At 37.6% G+C, this 24,188-nt stretch overlaps 1 protein-coding gene across 1 annotated transcript in view; it reads left to right on the top strand.

The window, feature by feature from the left end:
- ELP1 (elongator acetyltransferase complex subunit 1) overlaps positions 1–24,188 on the top strand; it is a 1,639,125-nt gene that overhangs the window by 1,008,829 nt on the left and 606,108 nt on the right. Inside the window, exon 23 of the mRNA XM_044060975.1 lies at positions 4,704–4,841. Coding sequence (XP_043916910.1) covers positions 4,704–4,841 — 138 coding nt within the window. The remainder of the gene's footprint in view (positions 1–4,703; positions 4,842–24,188) is intronic.

The raw sequence follows: 24,188 nt of genomic DNA, 5'->3' as shown, positions 1-24,188 counted from the left end.
GTCCCCAGACATGGACTTTGTAAACACAAACACCTTGAACCAGCTAGTCCTGTACATCCACTAGAGCTGCAAGCACTCACAGACATGGGGGAATGTTGCACAACCTCCCACCCCAGCTTAATGTCCTCACTGGTCAGGTCGGACCATAAAGCTGTCCCCTTTAAATAAAAATAAAACCTGGACTCCAGCTAACCCTAGAACTTTTAGGAATTATTCTAAGATAAACTTCCTGCCATTAAATGGCACCCTAGCAAAATATCAAGTCCCCGGCAAATCTGAGAACACCACTGCCTATGGGGAATTGCCCATGAAAACCCTATGCAGTCACATTAATGGCTGTATAGAGACAGCAGTACCTACGCAGAATAAGCACAGGACAAACTCAAAAAACAAGCCACCTTGGTAGAATCCCAACATCAATAGGTTGTATAACAAAAGGAAGAGATTTATGGCAAAAATTAGGAAATGCAATGCTCCGCAAGGAAAACACGTCCCTCATCAATCTAAACAAGCAACCCAGGGAGCTAATCAAGTCTTCTAAAGCCAAATTTAAGGTAGGAGTAACCTCACAGGCTGACAGACACAAGGCATTCTTCAGTTATGTCTGCAACTTCAAAGGCAATACACAACAATGTGCTGAACTAATTGTAAATGAGGTCACCTGTATTGAGCTGAAAAATAGAGCAAATCTACTGGTCAACAAATTTAGCTCCAGTTTTACTCCCTTCCCCCCACCTACACCATTCAAGAAATATCTTGAATCATAACTCCCCAACTATCAGCTAACAAACTATCAAGACCACTAGAATCACTATTTAACTGGAGTCTCTAGATAGGCTTCATGCCAGCTGAATAGTGTATTGTATTTGATGTTCTTCATCTCACATTGCTGCAGTCCTTACACTTGGGTAGTCCGCTGTCCTCGGTCGGCCCGAATATCAAAGTATAAGGCTGACGTCGGTCAAGGCGCATTTGACTGACATCAGGACGTCAGGGTACAAATGCGCATGACCGACGTCATATCCTCAGTCTTTTTTGCCGCATGGTCCGATGCAGAAGCAGCGTTGCAAGTGCCGGTTGGCGTTCTGAAATTTTTCAAATTCGGAGTTTCAGACCGAGTCAAAGTTGGCTAAGTACCCCGTTGGAGAATATTTTAGTTTTTTCTTGCCTCAGTGGTTTACCGGATGTCAGAAAAAGTGAATAACTGTATTTCTTGTGGGAAACAGATACCGCATAGAGATTATCATACTTTGTGTATTCCTTGTTTAGGGCCTGAGCACGACGTTGTTGGCCAGCTGAATAGTGTATTGCATTTGTCACCCCTCTACACAGGGTTAGACTATCTACAGACCTAGGTAACTACAGAGCCAAAAGCCTGATTAGTCTCTTATGCAAAGCCATGGAAAGAAGTATCATGGAAATGATCAACAATGACATAAGAAACCTTCAGAGACTAGATTTAACCCAGTTTGGTTTCTTTAAAGGGCAGATCATGCCTACTTATTCTGATGAACTTCTTCAAGAAGATCACCAAAGCAGTGGATGCAGGCATATCCATATCTGTGCCTACCTTGACCTGGCCAAAGCATTTGACACAATACCCCATTTGTGCATTGTAGACAGACTTACAAAATTAGGTATAACCCCTTTCTCACTCTATGGATAGCCAGCTGGCTCAAAGATAGGACCCAGTAAGATAGGACAAGAGTCTGCCTCTACAAAAGGCCACTCACTAGTGAAAGTCCTCAAGGCCTGGTGCTAGTTGTGCTCCTTTTTGACATCTACATCTCTGAAGTCAAGGCCAACATCTAAAGTCTCTGGATAACCAAGTTTGCAAACAGTTGCAAACTAGGCACAGTCATAGACTCTCCAAAGATACACCCCCTCCAAGAAATCTTGACACAAATGAATAACTAGTGCCAGAGCCATGGTCTAAAACGAAATGCCTAGAAATGCATAATAGTATACTTTGGAAAGATGGCGACCCCTGGAAACTACCACATTGCTAATATACCCCTAAGTGTAGATCTAGAGGTCAGGGGTTTGGAAAAGCATGTAGAAAGCAACTTGGTCTTTGACCATTGTGTGTCTGCAGTAGTAAGGAAATCATTCTGTGTTGTGTAACTTAAACAAAGGCATTGTATCTAGGTCCAAGGATGACAATGTTCTGTTGTACTTGGCTGTCTCTAGACATATCATTGACTACAACACCCCTTTGGTATGCATCTGATCTGGTATTTCCAACAACTGGAGTGTCCACAGAGGTTCTTAGAAATAATACAGGTTGTAAACATCATGCCATATCTGGACTGTCTCATAGCCCTATCCCTGTACTCAGTCTCCTACAGAATACTGTGAGGAGATCTGTGCCTGGCCTACAAAGCATCATCTGTTCTTACCCTGATGGACTGTTTCCACATCCATAAAACAAGTAGCATCAGAATTGCCTGATTTAGGGAGCTAAACTTTATCTTCAGCATAAATAGGAAATGTTGGACAGATGGGTATGTGTCTCATAAAATACTCCTTTTCTGGAATATGCTTCCCATCCATGTAAAGCACAGTTCTTATCTAACCAATTCAAGCATAACTTAGACCAGTGGATGAGGAGTTGACCATTTACCCCATTGTGCACCTATGTTTCTGTTAGACAGAGGCAGCCTGTAAATGCTTGACCACCCATGACCACGCCTACATATACCTTTAAAATAACCCTAAGGTATCAAAACTTGCCATATCCCAGGCTGCGTTTTACACGAACTTCAGGACGAACTGGCTCCCCACTTAAGCACCATGTTCAATAATAGCCTTGCATCAGGCTTTGTGCCCACTGAATGGCGCAAAGCAACAGTTATCCCACTCCACAAAGGGGGAGCCACCACTGATCCCGGGAACTATCGACCTATTAGCCTGACAAGCCTGATCTGCAAGGCCATGGAACGTATCATCATGGAACTCATAAACAAAGACATTGGTAACCTCCAAACTCTGGATCACACTCAGTTCGGGTTTGTGAAAGGCAGATCATGCCTCCTGAACCTGATCGACTTCTTTGAGGCAGTCACCAAAGCCGTGGATGAGGGTAAGATGGTTCACACAGCCTATCTTGACCTCTCCAAGGCTTTCGACACCATCCCCCATTCTGGAATTATAGCTAAACTCACTAAACTAGGTATAAATCCCTACATCACAAGATGGGTTGCCAACTGACTCACTGACAGAACCCACACTGTAAAAGTTGCAGACTCCAAATCTGACCTCAAGGCAGTGACAAGTGGAGTGCCACAGGGTTCTGTCCTGGGACCTCTCCTGTTTGGTATCTACTTCTCTGAAGTACAGGCTAACACAGAAGGCCTCTGGCTGACGAAGTTCTCAGATGACTGCAAACTAGGAGCCATAGTCAAGTCCCCAAATGATGTGGACATCCTACAGAAGGACCTCACTGAGACATATGCCTGGTGTCAGAGCCATGGCCTCAAGCTGAATGCCAAAAAGTGCAGTGTCATCCCCTTTGGTAAAAACTCTGTACCCATGAACTACCACATAGGCAGCAATCTACTTAACACCGAATGCATGATAAGAGACCTTGGGACCCAGGTGGACAGTAGTCTCTCCTTTGATAGTCACATCGCCACAGTAGTCAGGAAGTCCTTCTACGTGGCACACCTCATCATAAAAGGGTTCTCATCCAGGAAAAAAGAGGTCATTGTTCCCCTCTACTCGTCACTCATTAGACCCATTGTAGAGTACAATGCCCCTTTTGGAATGTACCTCACAAGGCATCTGCAGCAGCTGGAAAGGCCACAGAAGTACCTCACAAAGAGGATTACTGGCCTCAAAGAAATGCCCTACACTGACCGCCTCAAAAAACTCCAGCTTTACTCCGTAACATATTGCCAACTCCGAGGTGATCTCTGCCTAACATATAAAGTTATGTCAAACCCAGAGCTGTTGGACATGCTACACCTAAAGAAATCCCAATCCCTCTAAGCTACATGCTCTAGGAACCTAAACCTTGTCACCACAATAAACAGGACATGCTGGAGGGATAGATTCCTGTCCCAGAGACTTCCTATACTCTGGAACAAGCTACCCATCTATGTCAAGCAAAGTTCTTCATTAGCACTCTTCAAGAAAAATCTTGATGAGTGGATGGGAAATAGCAAATACACCCCGGGGATCACTTCTGTGTCTCTGCTGGACAGTGGCACAGGAAAATAACTTTCTTGGGTGGCGTAAGCTATGGTACCTTGCTGGCTAGGCTTACATAGGCCTTTGGGCCGATAGCCTAGTACCTATCTATGAACCTATATACATTTGGGAAGCATAACCAAGCTTAAAAAGGTCCCCTAGGGTTGTTTTCTTCATAATCACCTATGAACTTAAGAAACAGGGTCAGGCAAAAAGCAAATTGATACTTAAGTCATGTTTTATAAGCTTCTGGCACTGTTGGATAGTTAAAAATTACAGAAAAGCATGTTGTAATAGGAAAAAAAAATGTGACATTTGTGTGGAATTGTCCTTTACTGCACAGTAGTTTTTGTTTAGTTTTCTCTTTCAATTCAACTCATGTATTGTATTGTGTTGTTTGTGGATTACTGCCATTAAAACCTTTGTCTAAATGCTGTTTGAATGATGAAGTATAAAACTAAATTGTGCAAAAGTGTTACTTGCCAGCTTGTTTGAGTCTTTTCCTTTTTCAGAGAAGAGGATGTCACCAAGACTATGTATCCATCTCCTACTTCAGCTGTGGCCCTGTCAGGCCAGAGAGAGTATCAGAAGAAAGTAGATATTGTATGTGATGCAATGAGAACTGCCATGGAGAAGATAAATCCTCACAAGTAAGTCATTTTTCACAAAAGATTTTGTGCCATATTTGATTCATTGCTGCAGTCAAGTCGTATATTCTAGAGGGGGAAAACATGACATCATATTAGCACTGGAGTCACAGCCCATGGACATTTTGCAGGCGGTGTTGTATATTTTTAGCCTAATGCATTAATTTTGTAAACTAGAACAGGATAGAGAAAGACTTTAGGGAGGAGGGTGCTGCTGCTTATGTCCAGCCTTCAGTATTGTTCAGAACTCTGCCTCTGTCAGTGGGTGTACACTCCTTCATGAAAAGCAGAGTGCATGGAGCTTGATTGAAGTCGAGAATATTTACATTGCAGGTATGAAAAGGACTGTTTTGATACCTATACATGAAGATAGAAAGGAATCAAAAAAGTAATATAACCACAAAAATCTAGTAGCTCAGGATAAAAGCTCTACCCAACACAAGATAAAATCCAAAAAGCCAGAAGAGTGGAGTACAACTACATGATGGCTCCAGTTTAAAACAAAATGCTTTAATTGTAAAACATAAGCGCTTTCACAGTTTAACATAACTGCATCCTCAGACATTCAAATTCAACCCAAAAAAAAATCTCCCTTGTATAATGCTTCCTCCTCAGACAAAAGCAATTAAATTGATGTCATCTTAAAGCACAAGCAGAGCTGTTAAGTTAAAAACCAATGTACATAAAATATAAGTAGAGAATACATATGTATAAGGAGCATAGTTATATAACTAGTATAAAAATACATATGTACAAATATATATATATAGAAAATATATAAAGCAGTAGTAATATGTGCATCAAAAAATGTGTATAAAAACATGGCATGAACTAAAATTTCAATCACTCAATTGAATAACTGAACAAAGAATTTAATTTTAATTTAGTATTTACCTACGTAGTGGTCTGGCTTTGAGTGCCGGTCTGAAGGTAACCTTTTCATTCAGGCCCTTCCCAGTGTCAGCCCTCATGGTGATAGTCTATATAGTCTCCAGAACCTCAGTTTTGTTCCTGATGTCTCCCAGTCTACCCTCTAATTTAGTCTCCTTTATAACCATACATTTAAATTGATGAGTATTGCCTTTCTCAATGATGTGTCTAGCTAGTGTATTGGTTTTATTCAAGCTCCTGATATCATACAAGTGTTCTCTAACCCTATCCCTTAGGCATCTGTCAGTTCTGCCTATATAAAAGGATAGGCATGTAGACCAGTATGCTAGGTAAACAAGATGCTTGGAATCACATGTAGCCCTCACCTTGAACCTAAATGTCGTTGAAATCTGGTTGAGGAAAATGTCCTGATGCATCCAAAAAAATTACATTTAGTGCATGGTACTGTTGCAAAACTATCATTAGAATTAGTATTATGTTTCCTGGGATAGCATAACAGTCTTTTAAGAGACTTTATGTTTTTATATAGAAATCCAGGATTATTCCCCATCACTTCCTTAATGCATTGATCCACTGTTAGGATGGGCCAATATCTCTTATAAAGTTCTGTTACCTGTTTAATATTAGTGGAATAAAAATAGACATTCTTAACCTATTAGCTCCCTTATTGGGTGCATTAGATGTTACATCACTTACAACCCTATCAGAGAAATATGGTCTCCCTGTGATACGTCTAAGACCCTCCACTTGCTTTAGAACTTTGTGGACTTTGGACCTACTATACACCCTCTTAAAAATTTTGCATTTAAGATCCTTCACCTCCTTTTTAAATTCATTCTCTTCTGCACTCAGTCTCAAAACCCTTAGTCCTGGCCCCCTTACTATGTTGTCAAAAATATTAGGGGGGGTGCATACTCCTACTGTGCAGGAAACTGGTTCTATAGCACTCCTTTCTTTGCATTCTGATGCTAACAGAACCATCCTTTTTTAATACATTGACATCCAAAAAAACTGATTTCAGAATGTGAATAGTGCATAGTAAATTTAAAGAAGGTAGTGGAATGATTAATATAATCTAAAAAAGAAATCAAAGTGTCACTAGAGTCCGTCCAAATCAAAGACAAATCATCCACAAACCAATGATATAGACCTATATGTTGTTTATACAGCCAATTTAAAATAAATTCATCATCCCATACAGCCATAACTAGGTTTGTCTGGCTACTGGCACAAAGAGTACCTATAGTTATGTCATCTTTTTGTAGGTATAAGTCCTCCTCCAAGATAAATACATTATGCTCCATTACAATTTCCATCAAAAAACACAACAGATCAATCATTCTCTGGTCAAAACCACTATGCCCTAAGAAGTAATCCTGTAACATCAGAACCCCTCTATCATTGGGTATAGTTGGAAATAATGATTGAACATCTAATGTAACAAGCAGCACATCTTCAACACTTTGTGCATCCTTAAAGAACATATATATCTGCTCTGTAAACTGTTGAGAATCTCTCAGTATGGTTAAGTTATTACTTAGTAAAGGTTTAAGTTTCCTCCCTATATAAGTGGGTCTCAGGGGAGGGTTATAGGTATCTTTATGTATTTTAGGCAGACCTTGTATTGTAGGTATGAGTGGTTCATCTACCTTAAGAAAATTAAAAAGACCTTGATCTATCACGAGTCATTAGACAATCCTGTAACATGCCATGTATTATCCTATTCATTCTAAAAACATCTTGATAATCAATGTTTACATAAGTATTCATATCACTCAGCAACTGTTTCATACTTAAAGAATAATAATGGCTATCCATGACTACCAATGGGCCCTCTTTATCATCCAGTTGTATAACAACAGAGCTGTCATTTTGCAAAGACCTGAGGGCCATTTGTACCTCCATGGTCAAATTCTGAAACTCTTTATTTTTTAAATAATTTGAACTCCAGTCATTAAAACGTGTATAAAGTGCATCAGTACACAGCTTCTCATATACTGCTAACACAGGGTGATTTATAGGTATAAAAGTGCTGGGTTTAGATAATACAGAACCCTGCTCAACATTATTGTTGTTGCCAAAGTTCAGTTTCAGCATAGTGTTTCTCATGAAACCAACAAAAAAAGCACTCGAACAGAACCAATAACAGGAAAAAAGTGCTTTGGGCTGATGGAGAGAACAAAAGCTGTTTTTTTAAAAACTCAGCTTTATTCGGTAGCACAACCCAGAAAACACCATTAACACATTTAATCCACAACTCGCGTTTTCGTCCACACTACTTGGACTTCATCAGATAATCCATTAATTAACACAGTCACTACTTAAATAGCTCAGCCAGGTTACACTACCCAATAAAATTACAGAGTATATCACAAAGTACTGAATACTGAATAAGATGATCTCACTGGGCTCATAAATATTAATCAATATATATATAATAAAATACAACAAATTCTTACCAAATAATAAATAATAAAATATCTAACTATAAAATTACTACATAAAACCTAAAAGACTTTCATATCAATAGAATAATTAAAAAAATCTAAAACTTTAATTAAAATATTGATGCAAGAAACAATAATAAAGTATACATCCACACATTTTATGTGGGGGATTAGCACCGTCTACTGTCAAATGTGGATATTACACTTGTCACAATTTCGAAACCCTTAACTTTAGTAATGGTAGTATAGATATATAATCATTTAACCCTGGTGTTTTTGCTGCTTCCAGGGTTATTTGCCACCATAACTTCTTATATTCTACTTGTTCCTCCCAAGGGCCTCCTCTTATGTCCTTCCTAATTTGTTCTAATACATAAAAGAAGAATTTATAACCTTTGCATTCTCTATAATGCTTGTCTAATGCATTAGTATATTTCGCTTTGGATATCTCATATATATGTTCATATATTCTCCTCCTTAATGTTCTTTCCGTTTTACCCACATAAAACGATTTACATTTTTGACATATAGCAAGGTATATTACCCCTTTGGTATCACAATTATAATACCCTTTGCTTTTTATCCATTTATTTCTACTTTCTAAATAAATTTTACTTTTATTGGTAATATATTCACATTGGTTACATCTCCCACATTTGTATGTTCCTAGTTTCCTTCTTCCATCAAGGAAGTGGGTGTCATCATGTAGATTACTATTCACCCCACTATTATTATTTTCTAAAATTTTCCTTAAACTATAGGAGTTCTTATAGACCACTTTTGGTGTTATTTTGGTAACTTCATCTATATCAGTAAGGGTAATAAATTTTTCCCATTCCCTGTGGAAAACCTCTCTAACCTTATAATTAGTAGCATTGTATTCCAATACCAAGGCTTGTTGGAATTCATTGTTAATTCCCTTATTTTCATTTCCATATCTTTCATCACAGTTAACATTAGCTACCCCTTTTATTGGTCTAAATTTACTTTTTCTACCATATTCTACCTCCATTCTAATATTTTTAACAAATTCATTAGGATATCCTTTATCCATGAACATTTTCTCGAGAAAATTACATTCCTTAATGAAATCCGAATCTAGGCTAGTCATGCGGCATCCCCTAACAAACTGCCCGTTTACTATATTCTTTTTACAATGCAAGGGATGTGCACTATTAAAATGAAGAAAGGAATGACAAAAAGTGGTTTTCCTATGAATTCTAGTTTCAAAGTTCTTTTCTAACTTATATATTTCCACATCCAAGTATTGTAGGGTGTCATGTGAGGTCTTATAGGTAAATTTAAGGAAATTGGTGGTAGTACTAATATAATTCATAAATTCTTCAAAAACAACATAACCACCTGCCCAAAATATTACAATATCATCCAGAAATCTACAATATAAGGTCCAATAGGTGCTGTATTTAGAACTTAAAACAAATTTCTTCTCCCACTTTGCTAACACTAAATTCGCAAATGTGGGGGCACAAGCTGCACCCATAGACACCCCTTGTGTTTGCTGGAAATATTCTCCATTGAAAATCAAGAAATTATATTTAAGGACCATCTCCATAAGTCCAATACTAGCCACTTTTTCATTATGGGTCAATTTATTGTCCTGAACCAACATGTCTTCGAACATTTGAATCCCCGTCTCATAAGGTATGCATGAAAACAGGTCAACAATATCAATGGTAACAAATATTAACTTGTCCACATATAATTCAGGAGTAATTTTCCTTAATAAATCCCATGAATCTTTTAAAATAACTTTATTATTTACCCAAATATGCTTGGCCTTTGAATCCACAAATTTTGCAAAGGGAGAGTTTTAGATCCATCCGCTGATACTATAGGTCTGAGTGGGGGGGTCCTTGTCATTTTTATGAATTTTAGGGATATCAAATATAATAGGCATTCTTGGTTTCGCTACATTCAAAAAATTATAAATTTTATTGTCTATAACACCTTCATATAACATGCCTTGTAATAACATATCTGTTTTACGATACGCTAAGTTCATTTCACTTTTTGAAACACAGGCATATTTCACTTCATCTCGTAAAATTTGGTTAATTTTCCCTTCATAAATGATATTTTCCATTATAACAATGCCCCCACCTTTGTCTGGTTTCATAATTCTAACTTGGGAATTATTTCTTAATTTAACCATAATCTCATAATTTCTCATGAAACACTTTAGGTCAGTCACACAGTCAGTTACTCAACTTTCTTAGAGGGATTGAAAGAAAGTCCTTTCTCCAAGATCACTCTTTTTGCATGCTCGAGCGGCTGATGGGATATATTCCATACTTTTGAGTTTTTCCCTGCCACCATATTCTCTTCAGTGTGTTCATCATGCCTTGTTCTGCATCTTGTTTCCTCTTCACGCGTACTCTGCTCCTTAATCTCCGCTGAATCTCCCCTGTGTCCTTGTAAATGGGTAAAGGAAAAGAAAGTGGACTTATATTTATTATGACAGTATGTGAAAGAGTCCCTCTGCTATCGGAAGTATGGACAGCAGCATCTCTTACAGGGGAGGGGGGGGTGTCCAATGGAAGAAGCATGCTCCATGCCCCATGCTGATTCTATAGAAACAGCATTGATTGTTTTCTGGCTCCTAGTAACAGAATAGATTTATCCACCCCAGAGTCTGGTATGATGGGAGCAGGGGGTGCATCCTTTACTGTTAAGTCAGTAGCTGTCATAGTCCCATTGCTGGTATATGATGATATCATTCTCTGAGAGCTGTGCTTGAGTATTATTGTTGGAAGAATAGACTGTAGATCTAACAGTTTTAGGCCAGGTAAACACATGCCCATTAGTGAAGTCCCGTCTGTCCCTCTCTATCTTTCTAGCCTTGACTGGAAGTAGTTTTTCTCAAATAATAAGATAGTCAATCACAGCTCTGATCCTCCTGTCAACCAGTGGTGCTGGAAATGCATCATGTAATTCATTCTGTAGAGAGAGCACCTTTGAGTTTAATGTGCTTGCACTCTCCTGTAGCTTGAAATAGTCAATCAGTAACTTAATATATGAGAAGCTCAAATCTAAATTCAAATGCTGCCACTTAGTTAATAAATCAGGGTATTTTAGCCATATGTAGGCATCTGTCATACCCTTAAGCCTCTCAGAACAATTTTAAGTTGCAAGCAAGCTTTCTTATGAAATTGTTGTGCCTGCGGTCTCTTTAATTTAAACAAAGTGTTCTCCAGTTGCAACATCAAATTCCGTAACTGGACCATATCAATATTGTGGGTCTATTACATGATCGAAGCTTCAGTTAGTCGAATAACTAAAGCTCGATCACTAAATGTCGAAAATGCAAAACCACGAACGGCAGTTTCCATGTAGGGAAACAATTTGTTTGGCCGTTACGCGGATTTTGCCCATGTAAAATATGGAGCGATCTCGGAGTTGGTATATTTAGTTAGGGAGGTGTGGGGGGCAGAGAGCCCCACTTAATTTGTGTTTAATGTTTTTGTTTTTTGTTGGTACTGTGGCATTGTATCCCTGGTGTGAAAACTGCTATTTGTGGTTTTACGTTTTCGATATTTAGTCATCGAGCTTTAGTAACTTGACTAACTGAAGCTTTGATCACGTAATATAGATGCATTATTGTCATTTAGTTCAAAATTAGCGTCCGGAGTAGTGTCTAAAGTCATTCTATAAGCACTTCACTAATCTATCAGTGCATGATTTACCTTTCATTGCTTCAGTAACCACAGCAGGTACATAGTCCAATTCAACATTAGTCGCACTCCCTTCTGCCATCGCTCCATTGCTCAGGAAAAATACGGAACCAAAAAGTAATATAACCACAAAAATGCAGTAGCTCAGAATAAAAACTCTACCCAAAACAAGATAAAATCCAAACATCAGGAAGAGTGGAGTAGAACTACACGATGGCTCCAGTTTAAAACAAAAAGCTGTAATTGTAAAGCGTAAGCACTTTCATAATTTAACATAACTGCTTCCTCAGACATTCAAATACAACCTAAAAATCTCCCTTTTATAATGCTTACTTCACTTCCTCCTCTGACAAAAGCAATAAAACAATTAAATATTTGATGTCATCTTAAACCACAAGCAGAGCTGTTAAGTTAAAACAAAACACATAAAGTACAACTAGAGAATACATTTGTATAAGGAACATAGTTATATAATTAGTATAAAAGTACATATATACAAATATAAAGAGAAAATATATAAAGCAATAGTAATGTGCATCAAAAAATGCCTATAAAAACATGGCATGAACTAAATTTTCAATCACTCAATTGAATAACTCTGACAAAAGCAATAAAACAATTAAATATTTGATGTCATCTTAAACCACAAGCAGAGCTGTTAAGTTAAAACAAAACACATAAAGTACAACTAGAGAATACATTTGTATAAGGAACATAGTTATATAATTAGTATAAAAGTACATATATACAAATATAAAGAGAAAATATATAAAGCAATAGTAATGTGCATCAAAAATGCCTATAAAAACATGGCATGAACTAAATTTTCAATCACTCAATTGAATAACTGAACAAAGAATTTAATTTTAATTTTGTATTTACCTAATTAGTGGTCTGGATTTGAGTACTGGTCTGATGGGAACCTTTTCATTCAGGTCCTTCCCAGTGTCAACCCTCATTGGTAGTCATGGATAGTCATTATTATTCTTTAAGTATGAGACAGATGCTGAGTGATATCAATACTTATGGAAACATTAATTATCAAGATGTTTTTAGAATGAATAAGCTAATACATGGCATGCTACAGGATTGTCTTATAACTCGTGATAGATCAAGGTCTTTTCAATTTTCTTAAGGTAGATGAACCACTCATACCTGCAATACAAGGTCTGCCTAAAATACATAAAGATCCCTATAACCCGCCCCTGAGACTCATTGTCATAGGACATGGGTGGTGCACAGAGACCCTGTCTGTTTATATAGAGAGTAACCTTAAACCTTTACTAAGTAATACCATCTTGAGAGATTCTCAACAGTTTACAGAGCAGATGTATATGTTCTTTAAGGATGCACAAAGTGTTGAAGATGTGCTGCTTGTTACATTAGGTGTTCAATCAGTATTTCCTACTATACCCAATGATAGAGGGGTTCTGACGTTACAGGATTACTTCTTAGGGCATAGTGGTTTTGACCAGAGAATGATTGATCTGTTGTGTTTTTTGATGGAAATTGTACTGGAGCATAATGCATTTATTTTTGAGGAGGACTTATACCTACAAAAGGATGGCATAGCTATGGGCACTCCTTGTGCCCATAGCTACGCCAACCTAGTTATTTTGAATGGACCATATAAACAACATATAGGTGTATATCGTCGGTTTGTGGAAGATTTGTTTTTGATTTGGACTGACTCTAGTCGCAATTTGATTTCTTTTTTAGATTATATTAATCACTCCACTACCTTCTTTAAATTTACTATGCACTATTCACATTCTGAAATCAATTTTTTGGATGTCAAGGTATTAAAAAAGGATGGTTCTGTTTGCATCAGAGTGCATAGAAAGGAATGCTACAGAACCAGTTTCCTGCACAGAAGTAGTATGCACCCCCTCATATTTTTGACAACATAGTAGGGGGGCAAGGACTAAGGGTTTCGAGATGGTGTGCAGAAGAGAATGTATTTAAAAAGGAAGTGAAAGATCTTGAATGCAAATTTGTTAAGGGGGTATAGTAGTTCCAAAGTCCACAAAGTTTTAAGGCAAGTGGAGGGTCTTAGAAGTACCACACGGAGACCATATTTCTCTGATAGAATTGTAAGTGAAGTAACATCTAATGCACCCAGTAAGGGAGCTAATAGGTTAAGAATGCCTATTTTTTATTCCAGTAATATTAAACAGGTAACAGAAATTTCTAAGATATTGGCCCATCCTAACAGTGGATCAACGCTTTAAGAAAGTGATAGGGAATCATCCTGTATTTGTATATAAAACATGAAGTCTCCTAAAAGACTGTTAATGCTATCCCTGGAAACACAATATTAATTCTAATGATAGTTTTGCAACAACACCATGCGCCAAATGTAATTTTTGTAATTTTTTTGGCTGGATCAAGACAGTTTCTTCATCCAGATTTCAACAAGACATTTAGGTTCAAGGTGAGGGCTATGTGCGATTCTGAGCACCTTGTCTACCTAGCATACTGCTCCACATACCTATCCTTTTATATAGGCAAAACTGATGGACAACTAAGGGATAGGGTTAGAGAACACGTGTATGATATCATTATGTATATTGGTTTTTAACTTAACAGCTCTGCTTCTGCTTTAAGATGACATCAAATATTTAATTGTTTAATTGCTTTTGTCCTAGGAGGAAGTGAAGTAAGCATTATAAAAGGGAGATTTTTTTAGGTTGTATTTCAACGTCTGAGGAAGCAGTTGTTTTAAACCGTGAAAGCGCTTACGTTTTACAATTAAAGCTTTCTGTTTTAAACTGGAGCCATCCTGTAGTTCTACACCACTCTTCTTGCTTTATAGAAAGGAATCCATTGACAAGGTTAAGCAATGAAGGCAATTCAAGGAGGATGATGTTACAAATAAACATTCTTTGTGACTGCTTTGGTGGTCCCTCTTTTTTCATGTAAAACAATAAAAGTAAAGGTCCCAAGGTGGTGGAAGCAACCCAGTCCAGGCTAAAGCAACCTGGGGGAGCTGAGCAGCCCAAGCCAAGATGAACAGAAAAAAATACTAAAGGGAGTTGCTTGAGAGCAGGTTGTCGTTCAAGAAGGAGCGTGAACTTTAGTATCTATCTGGAAGTTCCAGAGTTTTCATATTAAATCCCTTCAAATCTATGAAATAAGTTCCCTTGAATCCATATTTATTTAAAGAAGTTTTATTTGGATTAGCACATTTGTCTGATAGACTTCTTCCAATCAGGAAAAATTTATCCAAGTGGTCAGGGATTTGAGAAGGCGTTTAGAAAGTAACTTTGCCTTTTACCATCGTGTGTCTACAGTAGTAAGGAAATCTTTCTGTGTTTGGCATCTTATGTAAGGGAGTGGCATCTAGGTCCAAGAATGACAATATTCTGTTGTACTTGGCCTTCATCAGACCAGTCACATCCTTTGGTATGTATCTGTTCAGGCATTTGCAGCAACTGGAGTGTCTACAGCGGTTCCATGCAAAAAGAATACAGGGTATAAACATGTCCTACTTGGACCTCCTCAAAGCCCTGTCCCTGTACATCGTCTCCATCAGACTACTGAAAGGTGATCTATGCCTAACCTACAAAGTATCCTTTGATCTCACTTTGATGGACTGTTTACACATCCGCAAAACAAATAACATCAGAAATACCCGATTTGATTACGTAAACCTAGTCTGCAACATAAAAAGGACATGTTGGAGGGATAGGTATACGTCTTGGAGACAACACCTTTTCTGGAACAGGCTTCCCATCCTTGTGAAGCAGAGTTCTTCCCTAACCAACTCAAGCGTAACTTGGAACAGTAGATGGGAAATCGTCAGTTTACCTTAGTATGCACCTATGTTTCTGTCAGACAGAGGCAGCTTGTAAATGCTTGATCACCCATGACCAAGCCTACATATACCCTTTAAATAACCCTAGGAATGCATGGCTAGGCTTAAAAAGGCCCCATGGGGTCATTGGCATAGTAATCACCTATGAACCAAGAAATAGTGCCAGACAAAAAGTATTTGATACTTAAGTCATGTTTTGTATATTTATGGCACTGTTGGATTGGTAAAAATGAAAGAAAAGCACTTTGCAGGATGCTTTTATTTTTCTTATGACACTTTTTAGCTTCTTATCTAGCTGTTTCATGTTCTCATTAGTTTTGAATTTCCTTTTTTTAGTAATTGCTTTTCTTGGCAGCTAATAAGTATTGAACTTAGTAAGGGTTTACTATGTCTGGGAAATTTAGATTCTGTATCCCATCTCAAAATTTCTTTAGCTACAACCTCCTGCTCCCCCAGCATTTCTAATGAAGTATTCTGTAGGGATATTTTAAAATCTGCTAACTCAATATATTCCCCAAAAACATGTTCCTATTTACATCTCACTCACTCTCTCTTTCCATGACACCTCCAGCATTTGCTGTCTACACAAGGAAAAATTATCTGAACTCTGCTTGAGGTGTAAAAATATAGATGCAAACACTTCCGAGCAAAAATCCTAAATCTTTTGGATTTAATGCATACTTGGGAGTTGTTCTCCCATTGTTGATTTGTATATTGTCTTTCCATTCTCTCTTTCTAATATTTTCTAACCTCCTGTGATTCTTATAGTTGTCATGCAAAATATGCCCTACTAATTATCCATTTTTAACAGCAACATTTGTTATTGACGCGACTAAAAATTCTACCAGAGCTAGACTTTCATTTACCAATCCCCTGCCCCTTTCACTTTATTTATTCTCTTATCATTTCCTAGTAGGAAAGGTGGTCTCTGACCTGCAGTCCAAACATGTGCTTGGTTTCATCCCACTCTAGTTATTTGCTCCCCAAACCTTGTCTCATTTGCTTATTTTCTGCAGTAGATTCTATGCCCGTACTTGCAGTCATCCCTACTGGTAAAACTCTTTCTCCATTCTCATGTTGTCTTAGTTCTTAGAACACTTTCTGCTACTTTATGAAGATAAAATGCTTTATGTTTGTTGTTCTCTTTAAGGTCCTGCATCCAGAAGCCTTCTCCCTTATTACTACTCAGACTCACACCATTTCATTTTCATCCTTTTCCACTTTGACTTATAACATTCTGCTTGTGTTATGTATGTGAGCCAGTTGAGCATGTGCAGGAGGCAGTAGTCAAACCATGCATGAAAACAGCATTGTGGAAATTTTACATATCAGGCTGTTGTGGGGGTGTCATAGGCCAGGGGGAGAATTAACCACCCTCTGTGGCTTCCTAAGTTGTGGTGCTTCCTCTGCCAAACTGTCATCCAAATATCAATCACCTATAGGAAAAAACAAGTCTAACTTCATTGTACAATGGAAGCCCTTCCACTCCTATGGGGGTGATATTGGCTGTAGTAGCTGGCCACATACAAACCGCAAATGGATGACAGTGAATAGAACAGGCTTAATGGCTGGCAGGCACAGAAGCCAAAAGTATTATTAAAAAGAAATAAAGCTGGTGGTAGCCCATTGGTATTACTGCAGGAAGATGATTCTGTGAGTTTGCTGATCAGATATGCAGGGTAAGTCTTCAGCAGCAAATACATTGGTGTTGTGAGTTTCCTGCCATGCTGCAGATCAGCAGATTCAGCTTCTGACTATTCCCATTCTTATCCTTATCTGTAATGGGGAGCATGCCTCTTGCGCAGCTTGTAGAAGGACAGTACCCATCTGTGAAAATGAAGATGCGAAGGTTAGTTCATACTGATAACCAATCCTTGTATATCAGCTGAGTGAAACCAGAATCTTTAATGGCAAGCAAAATTTTGATTGCCATGCTTACTAGTCTAGATTCTAAAGTTTTCTAACATGCATCTTAATGGTATTTGATGTTTATTAGGTAAAGCAGCAGAGTCTGTTTATTCATCTGTTTGGTATTTTTAGCTATAGAAGCGGTGGCTGTGATGAAATAGGAAATGCACCCCGAGGATCACTTCGGTGGCTCTGCTCGACAGGGGCACAGGAAAATAACTTTCTTGGGTGGCGTAAGCCAGGGAACCTTGTTGGCTAGGCTTACTTAGGCTCTTGGGCTGATAGCTTAGTACCTAACTATGAACCTATGATGGGTTTATCGTATTTATTTATTTATTATTTAATGGTGGTCTTATTGTTATCATAGGAGGTTACTGAACTGTTTTTGTGGCAGAGTTTTCTTTGTTGCATTACTTTTTGTGGCATTAGACTTAGTAAATTACGAGGAGTAGGAGTGCACAGTTCTGTGCTGAAGCTATGGAATCTTCTCATTACAAAACTAGGACATCCAAATGATGAGAGTACCACTAAGTTTCGGTTCCAAATGGTTCTCCGTCAGAGGAGATTAGGAAAGAGAGAGAGGAGAGAGAGAGAATGGAAAGGCATTATACAAAGGAACAATTAGAGGACATCTCTATTTACTCCCAAGTGTGCAACAAGGTCCAGAAGGTTTGATTTTTGCTTGGAAATGTTTGCATAGCTATTTGTATACTCCAAGCAGACTTCAGATACTTTTTCTACAGGCAGATAGCAAATTCTGGAGGTGTGATGGGAAAGAGAGAGTTAATTGTGAACATTTTTCTTTTTGGGAAGGGACCAAGCAGATGTTTGGCAGATTAAAATTCCCTACAGAACACTGCCTGAAAAGTTGGGAGAGGAAATGGCTGTAGCTACGGAAATTGTCCTTCTGAGCTACTTGTAAGATCTTAAATTTAATACTATTGGTTACAAAAAAAGAACTACTAGAAATTGGAAATCAGAATGTAAACCAACTGTAATTGAAACACTGAATGTTGTAAAGGAGATAAAATAATTGGAAGTGGGATATTTAGAAAAGGGAAGGAGCAGATGACGTTGAAATAAATGGAATGTGTGCGAACAATACATGCAGAATGGTATTCAAGAGAAAAAGTGACATTTAAGGAATGGTGAGAATTTAGCAATTTATGTAATGATGAAATGAATGAATATTGTTAAAACATACTATAGTGCATGAAATTAAAAGAAATGTTAATATGGTTTGTTTACTTTTGTATTACTGTATATGTACCTGTGTCTTTTTAAATATCTCATTTAATAACTATGTTTAAAAACAGAATAGGGACAGGAGAGATTTTTTTCTAAGCTACTGTACTAGAAAATGTGCCCCGGCATTTGAATGGCACACTGTGAGCATTAGAATGCACAGCCAATTAGTCTTCTAACATGGAGCTAACCCTTGAGACCTCTTAAACTTTGAAGTTGAACATGACCCTAAGAAGTGTCCTCTTGCACCCAAGTCCCTGATTTTCTGATAGGAGTTGAAGATGCTTTCACTCCACCTTCCACAACTGCTGTGCTTTCAGTTGGTCTTGTGGCACTGGACATGGACATACCTTGTGGCCTAAGTGTCCTGAAAAGAATATTAAGATTCTAATTTCTGTCACAGGGTTTCATTATGCTTTGAGGGAATAAGGGCCCACTTCACAACTTACCAACAAATAAGCTAACCCCAGCATACAGGTTAATATGTTTATGTGGCTTTTTACAAAAAACTTTCGGGTATACCCTTACGGTGGCACAACAAATAAGTATATCTGGGAATACTGATTCTGTTTTGGTTCCACTTATTGTAAGGGCATTATTAAAGATAAAACAACTTTTGAAGTGTGATTGAACATCCTTACGGTGGTTATTAATAAAGGATATCATATTTAACAGCCTTTTTGCGAATATTTCCACCTATTGTAAGGAAATTAAAATAAAACAAGCCTATTATAGCCTTATATTGTGGACTTTTTGGGCACACTCATTCATATATTGTGACTCTCTGACCCACCATTATCATTATTGAATATTGGTACAAAGTCTGTATGACATATTCTGGTCGGGCTAACTAACAGTACGCCTAAATGAGTTTGTTACAAAAATATTAATATCAACAATTTTGATTTTTCAACACATATTGGATAGTTTTTGGAAATAAACAAGAAGATATTTCATATCCCGATCCCAATTATGGATTTAAACAATATCCTTAAAGGCCTTTCGGCAGATAAGGATAATCTAGAAGTTTTTGGACTCAATACAGGCCAGGTCTCCATTACTGATACTACAATTAATCTTAAAGAAAAATGTGGGAGTATTTTTTCAAAGTTACATAAACAAATGAAAGCCCTCAGAACAAATATATGGCATTTAAAGCTTTTCAAAGCATACCAAATTAAAGATATAACACCGAGAGGACTTCGTATCAAGTTGCAACCCCTAGTTGCTAATATTGACAACGAATTAAGGCAGGATTGGGCTACTGCCCAACATCAGGCATCCATGTTGTTTGTTAACAGTCTTTCTAAATACTATGAAAGAAATATTGAAACCTTAACTACAGAATTACAAATAACTTGTTTGGAAGCTGAAACTTTTTCCGGCACTGATTATTATCAGGACCACTTATCCCAACTAGCTAAGGAATTAAACAACATAGAAGCAGATCTTAAAAAAAGAAAAATACATAAATTCAACAGAGATTTAGGGGATTATGAAAAAGGAAAACCCTTTGTTACTTCAAAGAATGTGAGGTTCAGTGAGAGCACACATAAACCACCCAGGGGTAGGAAAAGACCCAGACCCATTCTAAAAAAACATGACAGTAGAACCAATTTCACTTCTGATGATGATTTTTCATCTACTACAGAAGGTGATGTCTCCTCCAACCAGGCATCCCCAGTTGCCAAAAGAAAGCAATCCATCCCTTTAGGGTCAACAAACGCAGGGCAGGGAGGAAGCACAAGCGCAGAATTAGGTACAACCAATCTCCAGACACTTTTGAAACAAATAACAACACAATAAACAATGCACTTAATATTTCATCTGTGGTACTTACAGAAATTCAATACAAGGTGTTAAATAAAGGCCTCAATGTTGTACCCACAACACCGGTGTCTGAACATTTATTAGTGGATGACATTAATAACTTTTGCAGAACACTTAATCTAAAGTTATTTTTTTCAGATGAAACTAACTCTCAAAGATCTATTGGGTTCAGGTTTGGAAAATCTACATTTGTACCACCAATGGACAAACACGTGTCTATATTCAAGGAGTGTGTTATGAAGGATTTACATTTTTCCAAAGAAACTGATAGTTGTCGTAATAATCTTAACCAACAAGAACGTGAAGCACTTAAGCAATTACAACAAAACAGAAATATTGTGATCACATCTGCAGATAAAGGGGGAGGTATTGTGGTTATGGACCACTTAAAATATAAGGCAGAGGCACTGAAACAGTTATCCCAAACCCAGTTTTATCTAAAGATGGTAGTGGATCCAACCCCCAATTTTAAAACAGATATTGATTCATTTATAGATCTAGCTGTGGAGGAAGATATCATTACCCCTCAAGTGGCCAACCAACTGAAGGTTTCAGAACCAATGCCACAGCACCTCTACTTAATACCCAAGACACACAAAGACCTAATGAATCCACCAGGCAGACCCATAGTGTCAGGCCGTGGATCTTTGACTGAACCTTTATCTGCTTTTCTGACTGAATATCTAAAACCATTATTGCCAATGGTTAGATCACGTATCCAAGATACAACACAATCTTTGAACATTATTGAAGATTCTCAACTTGATGAGGACTGGTTGTTATGTACATTAGATGTAACATCCTTGTATACAAGTATCCCACATCAAGCTGGCATTTTGGCAGTTACATATTGGTTACAACAATCAAATCTATACTCAACAGGATTTAACAATTTTTTGATCAAGTTAACTGAATTTGTATTGCAGAAAAACATCTTCTATTTTGAAGGAAACCCCTATTGGCAAATTAAAGGAACAGCTATGGGGGCATCTTTTGCCCCAATTTATGCAGATTTATTTATGGGGTATTATGAACTAACCTTCATATATGATGCTCAGCGAAACATTTATATGGAATACATGGATATATGGAGTAGGTATTTGGACGACTGCTGGTTGGTGTGGCGGGGAAGTAAGGAGGAACTATCCAAATTTGTGGATTATCTGAACAACAATCCATTTGACATACAATTCACGGTCAATATTGGATATAATGAGATGGTGTTTTTGGATGTGGCTATCAAAAGATTACCAGATCACACGTTAGCAACAACAATACATAGAAAATTCCCACAATATAACACCATTCTCCATGCCACCAGCTCTCACCCCCGCCACATTATCAACAACATTCCCAAGTCACAATATCTGCGCCTGAAAAGGATCTGTTCAACTGCAGCAGAATATTCCAGTCAAGCACAAGAATTAACAACCAGATTTGTGGATAGAGGATATAATTCCAACCATTTAAACAAGACGGTCAAAGAGTTACAAACCAAGGGCAGATCTGATCTTCTAACATATAACAAATCAAAGGAAGTTACCAAGCAAGGTAGGCAACCTATCAGACTAGTTACCACGTATGGTAACAACACCTACTGGTTCAGACAAATTGTTAACAAACATTGGGATATATTACAGTCGAATCCATTTCTTAATGACATTCTTCCCGAAACCTGTGCTTTTTCTTACCACAGGGGACGTACCATTCAGTCTCAGCTAACACACTACAAAAGGTTCACACCAGGTACTAAACAACAAACTACACTTTTTGGTGATGTCTTAGTGGGTTGTTACCCCTGTGGACATTGTAGTTTATGCCAATACATTTGGAAAACCAAAGAATTTACCAGCAAGAATACACCAAAGGTATTTAACATAAAAACTTTCGGGAATTGCAGTTCGGATTGGGTGATATATTTGGCACAATGCACTTGCCCTGCGTTCTATGTTGGGCAGACTTCCAGGCCCATTAGAATCAGGATTAGCGAACATTTGAGTTCCATCAGAAACAGAAGAATCACTAATGCTTTATATAAACATAGCCAACAACATACAGGAGCATCATTCAAGTTTACCATAATAGACAAAATCCAACTTCACAGGAATTTTAAGATGGGGTGGCATACAAAACTTAATAACATGGAGAACAAGTGGATCACCACCCTTGGGGCTTTTTTTAAGCCAGGACTAAATGAATATCAAGTACATGATGGATAGGCCATTGGTGCCCCCAATGATACAGGTAGTATAGGATATATGATTACTGGGCAGTCAAATATCTAATCATCCCAATGTCAATATTATAATCCACATACTTTTAATACAACTATGACAACCAAAAATATGCATATATATATATATATATATATATATATAAAATATATATTTATATATATATATATATATATATATATATATATATATATATATATATATATATATATATATTGTTTTTTGCCTAACAAAAATATATAAATATTTAGGGCTACAGTCCATAGCAGCCTCTTTTTTAGCTGATTTTTAAGCTGAATTTATAATTGGTATTATCAGGATGTCAGCAGTATGTGGTTTAAACGATGTATTATAAGTAAAATCATGTTAAACAAATCTTGATGTAAGCACTGTATTAGTACCCTGTACATAAATTTTAACAGGTTGATACTACTTTAAGTTTAGGGTATAAATTGAGAACCAGGATGTAACAGGTGCTTTTGCTGACAAATGTATTTGGATTAAGAAGAAGTCACATTGAGAAAGGCTTTAATAGCCGAAACCGGTTTGTGCATATCAAGCAAGGTTGACTTTTGCAACCTCAAATAAAAATCTTTTATCCTGCTGCTGTCGAGTGCTGGTCCCTTTTCTGTCTAAGTGTCCTGTGTGCCATCTGCTTGGATGTATTCAAGGAAGGTCAGAATGCTGCCTTAAAAAATCTTTGTAGCTCCCTGTGCAGGCATCTCATGCTGTAGCATATATTTTCCTTGCTTTGAGGGCTCTCCATATAGAATGTTTTTGTCCATCACCTTGTGACTGAGATGTTTAGTGAGTGCAGGCCCCTCTCTGCTAGATTTAATGAAAGAAGGGTACCTATTCCTAGTCTCAGCCATCCTGATTAGAAGAATAGGGGAGAACAAAGGTGTGCGACACAGATAAGGCTATGGATACTTACTGGCTGTGACCAATATGACCCCTCCTTTTGAAAACTTCTAAGGCTGATGGGATTCTCTGTTGGATAAATCTGTAGGTCTGACTGTGTGGATCCTTCTTGATGGGTTTCCTTTTGGAGTTATCCTTTCTACCACTCAGAATTAGGCAGACTTCTCGAAGATCCCACATACAGGGGCGTATGTACACCCATTCCAACATATGCCATGTTGACTAAATATGGTCATCCTCTTGAGAATGCCAGTTCTTTTTTTGCCACTCACACAGAATGGATCTTGATCCTAATTATTGTTCAGCTTTATTCACGTGTAGACCAACTAAGCATCTACTTGTTAATCAACTTGCCAGTCAGGGCC

The sequence above is a fragment of the Protopterus annectens genome, chromosome 2.part0 (assembly GCF_019279795.1).
Source record: "Protopterus annectens isolate FY-2018-M chromosome 2.part0, PAN1.0, whole genome shotgun sequence".
NCBI lineage: Eukaryota > Metazoa > Chordata > Ceratodontiformes > Protopteridae > Protopterus > Protopterus annectens.
This window is presented reverse-complemented; position numbering and strand designations above follow the sequence as displayed.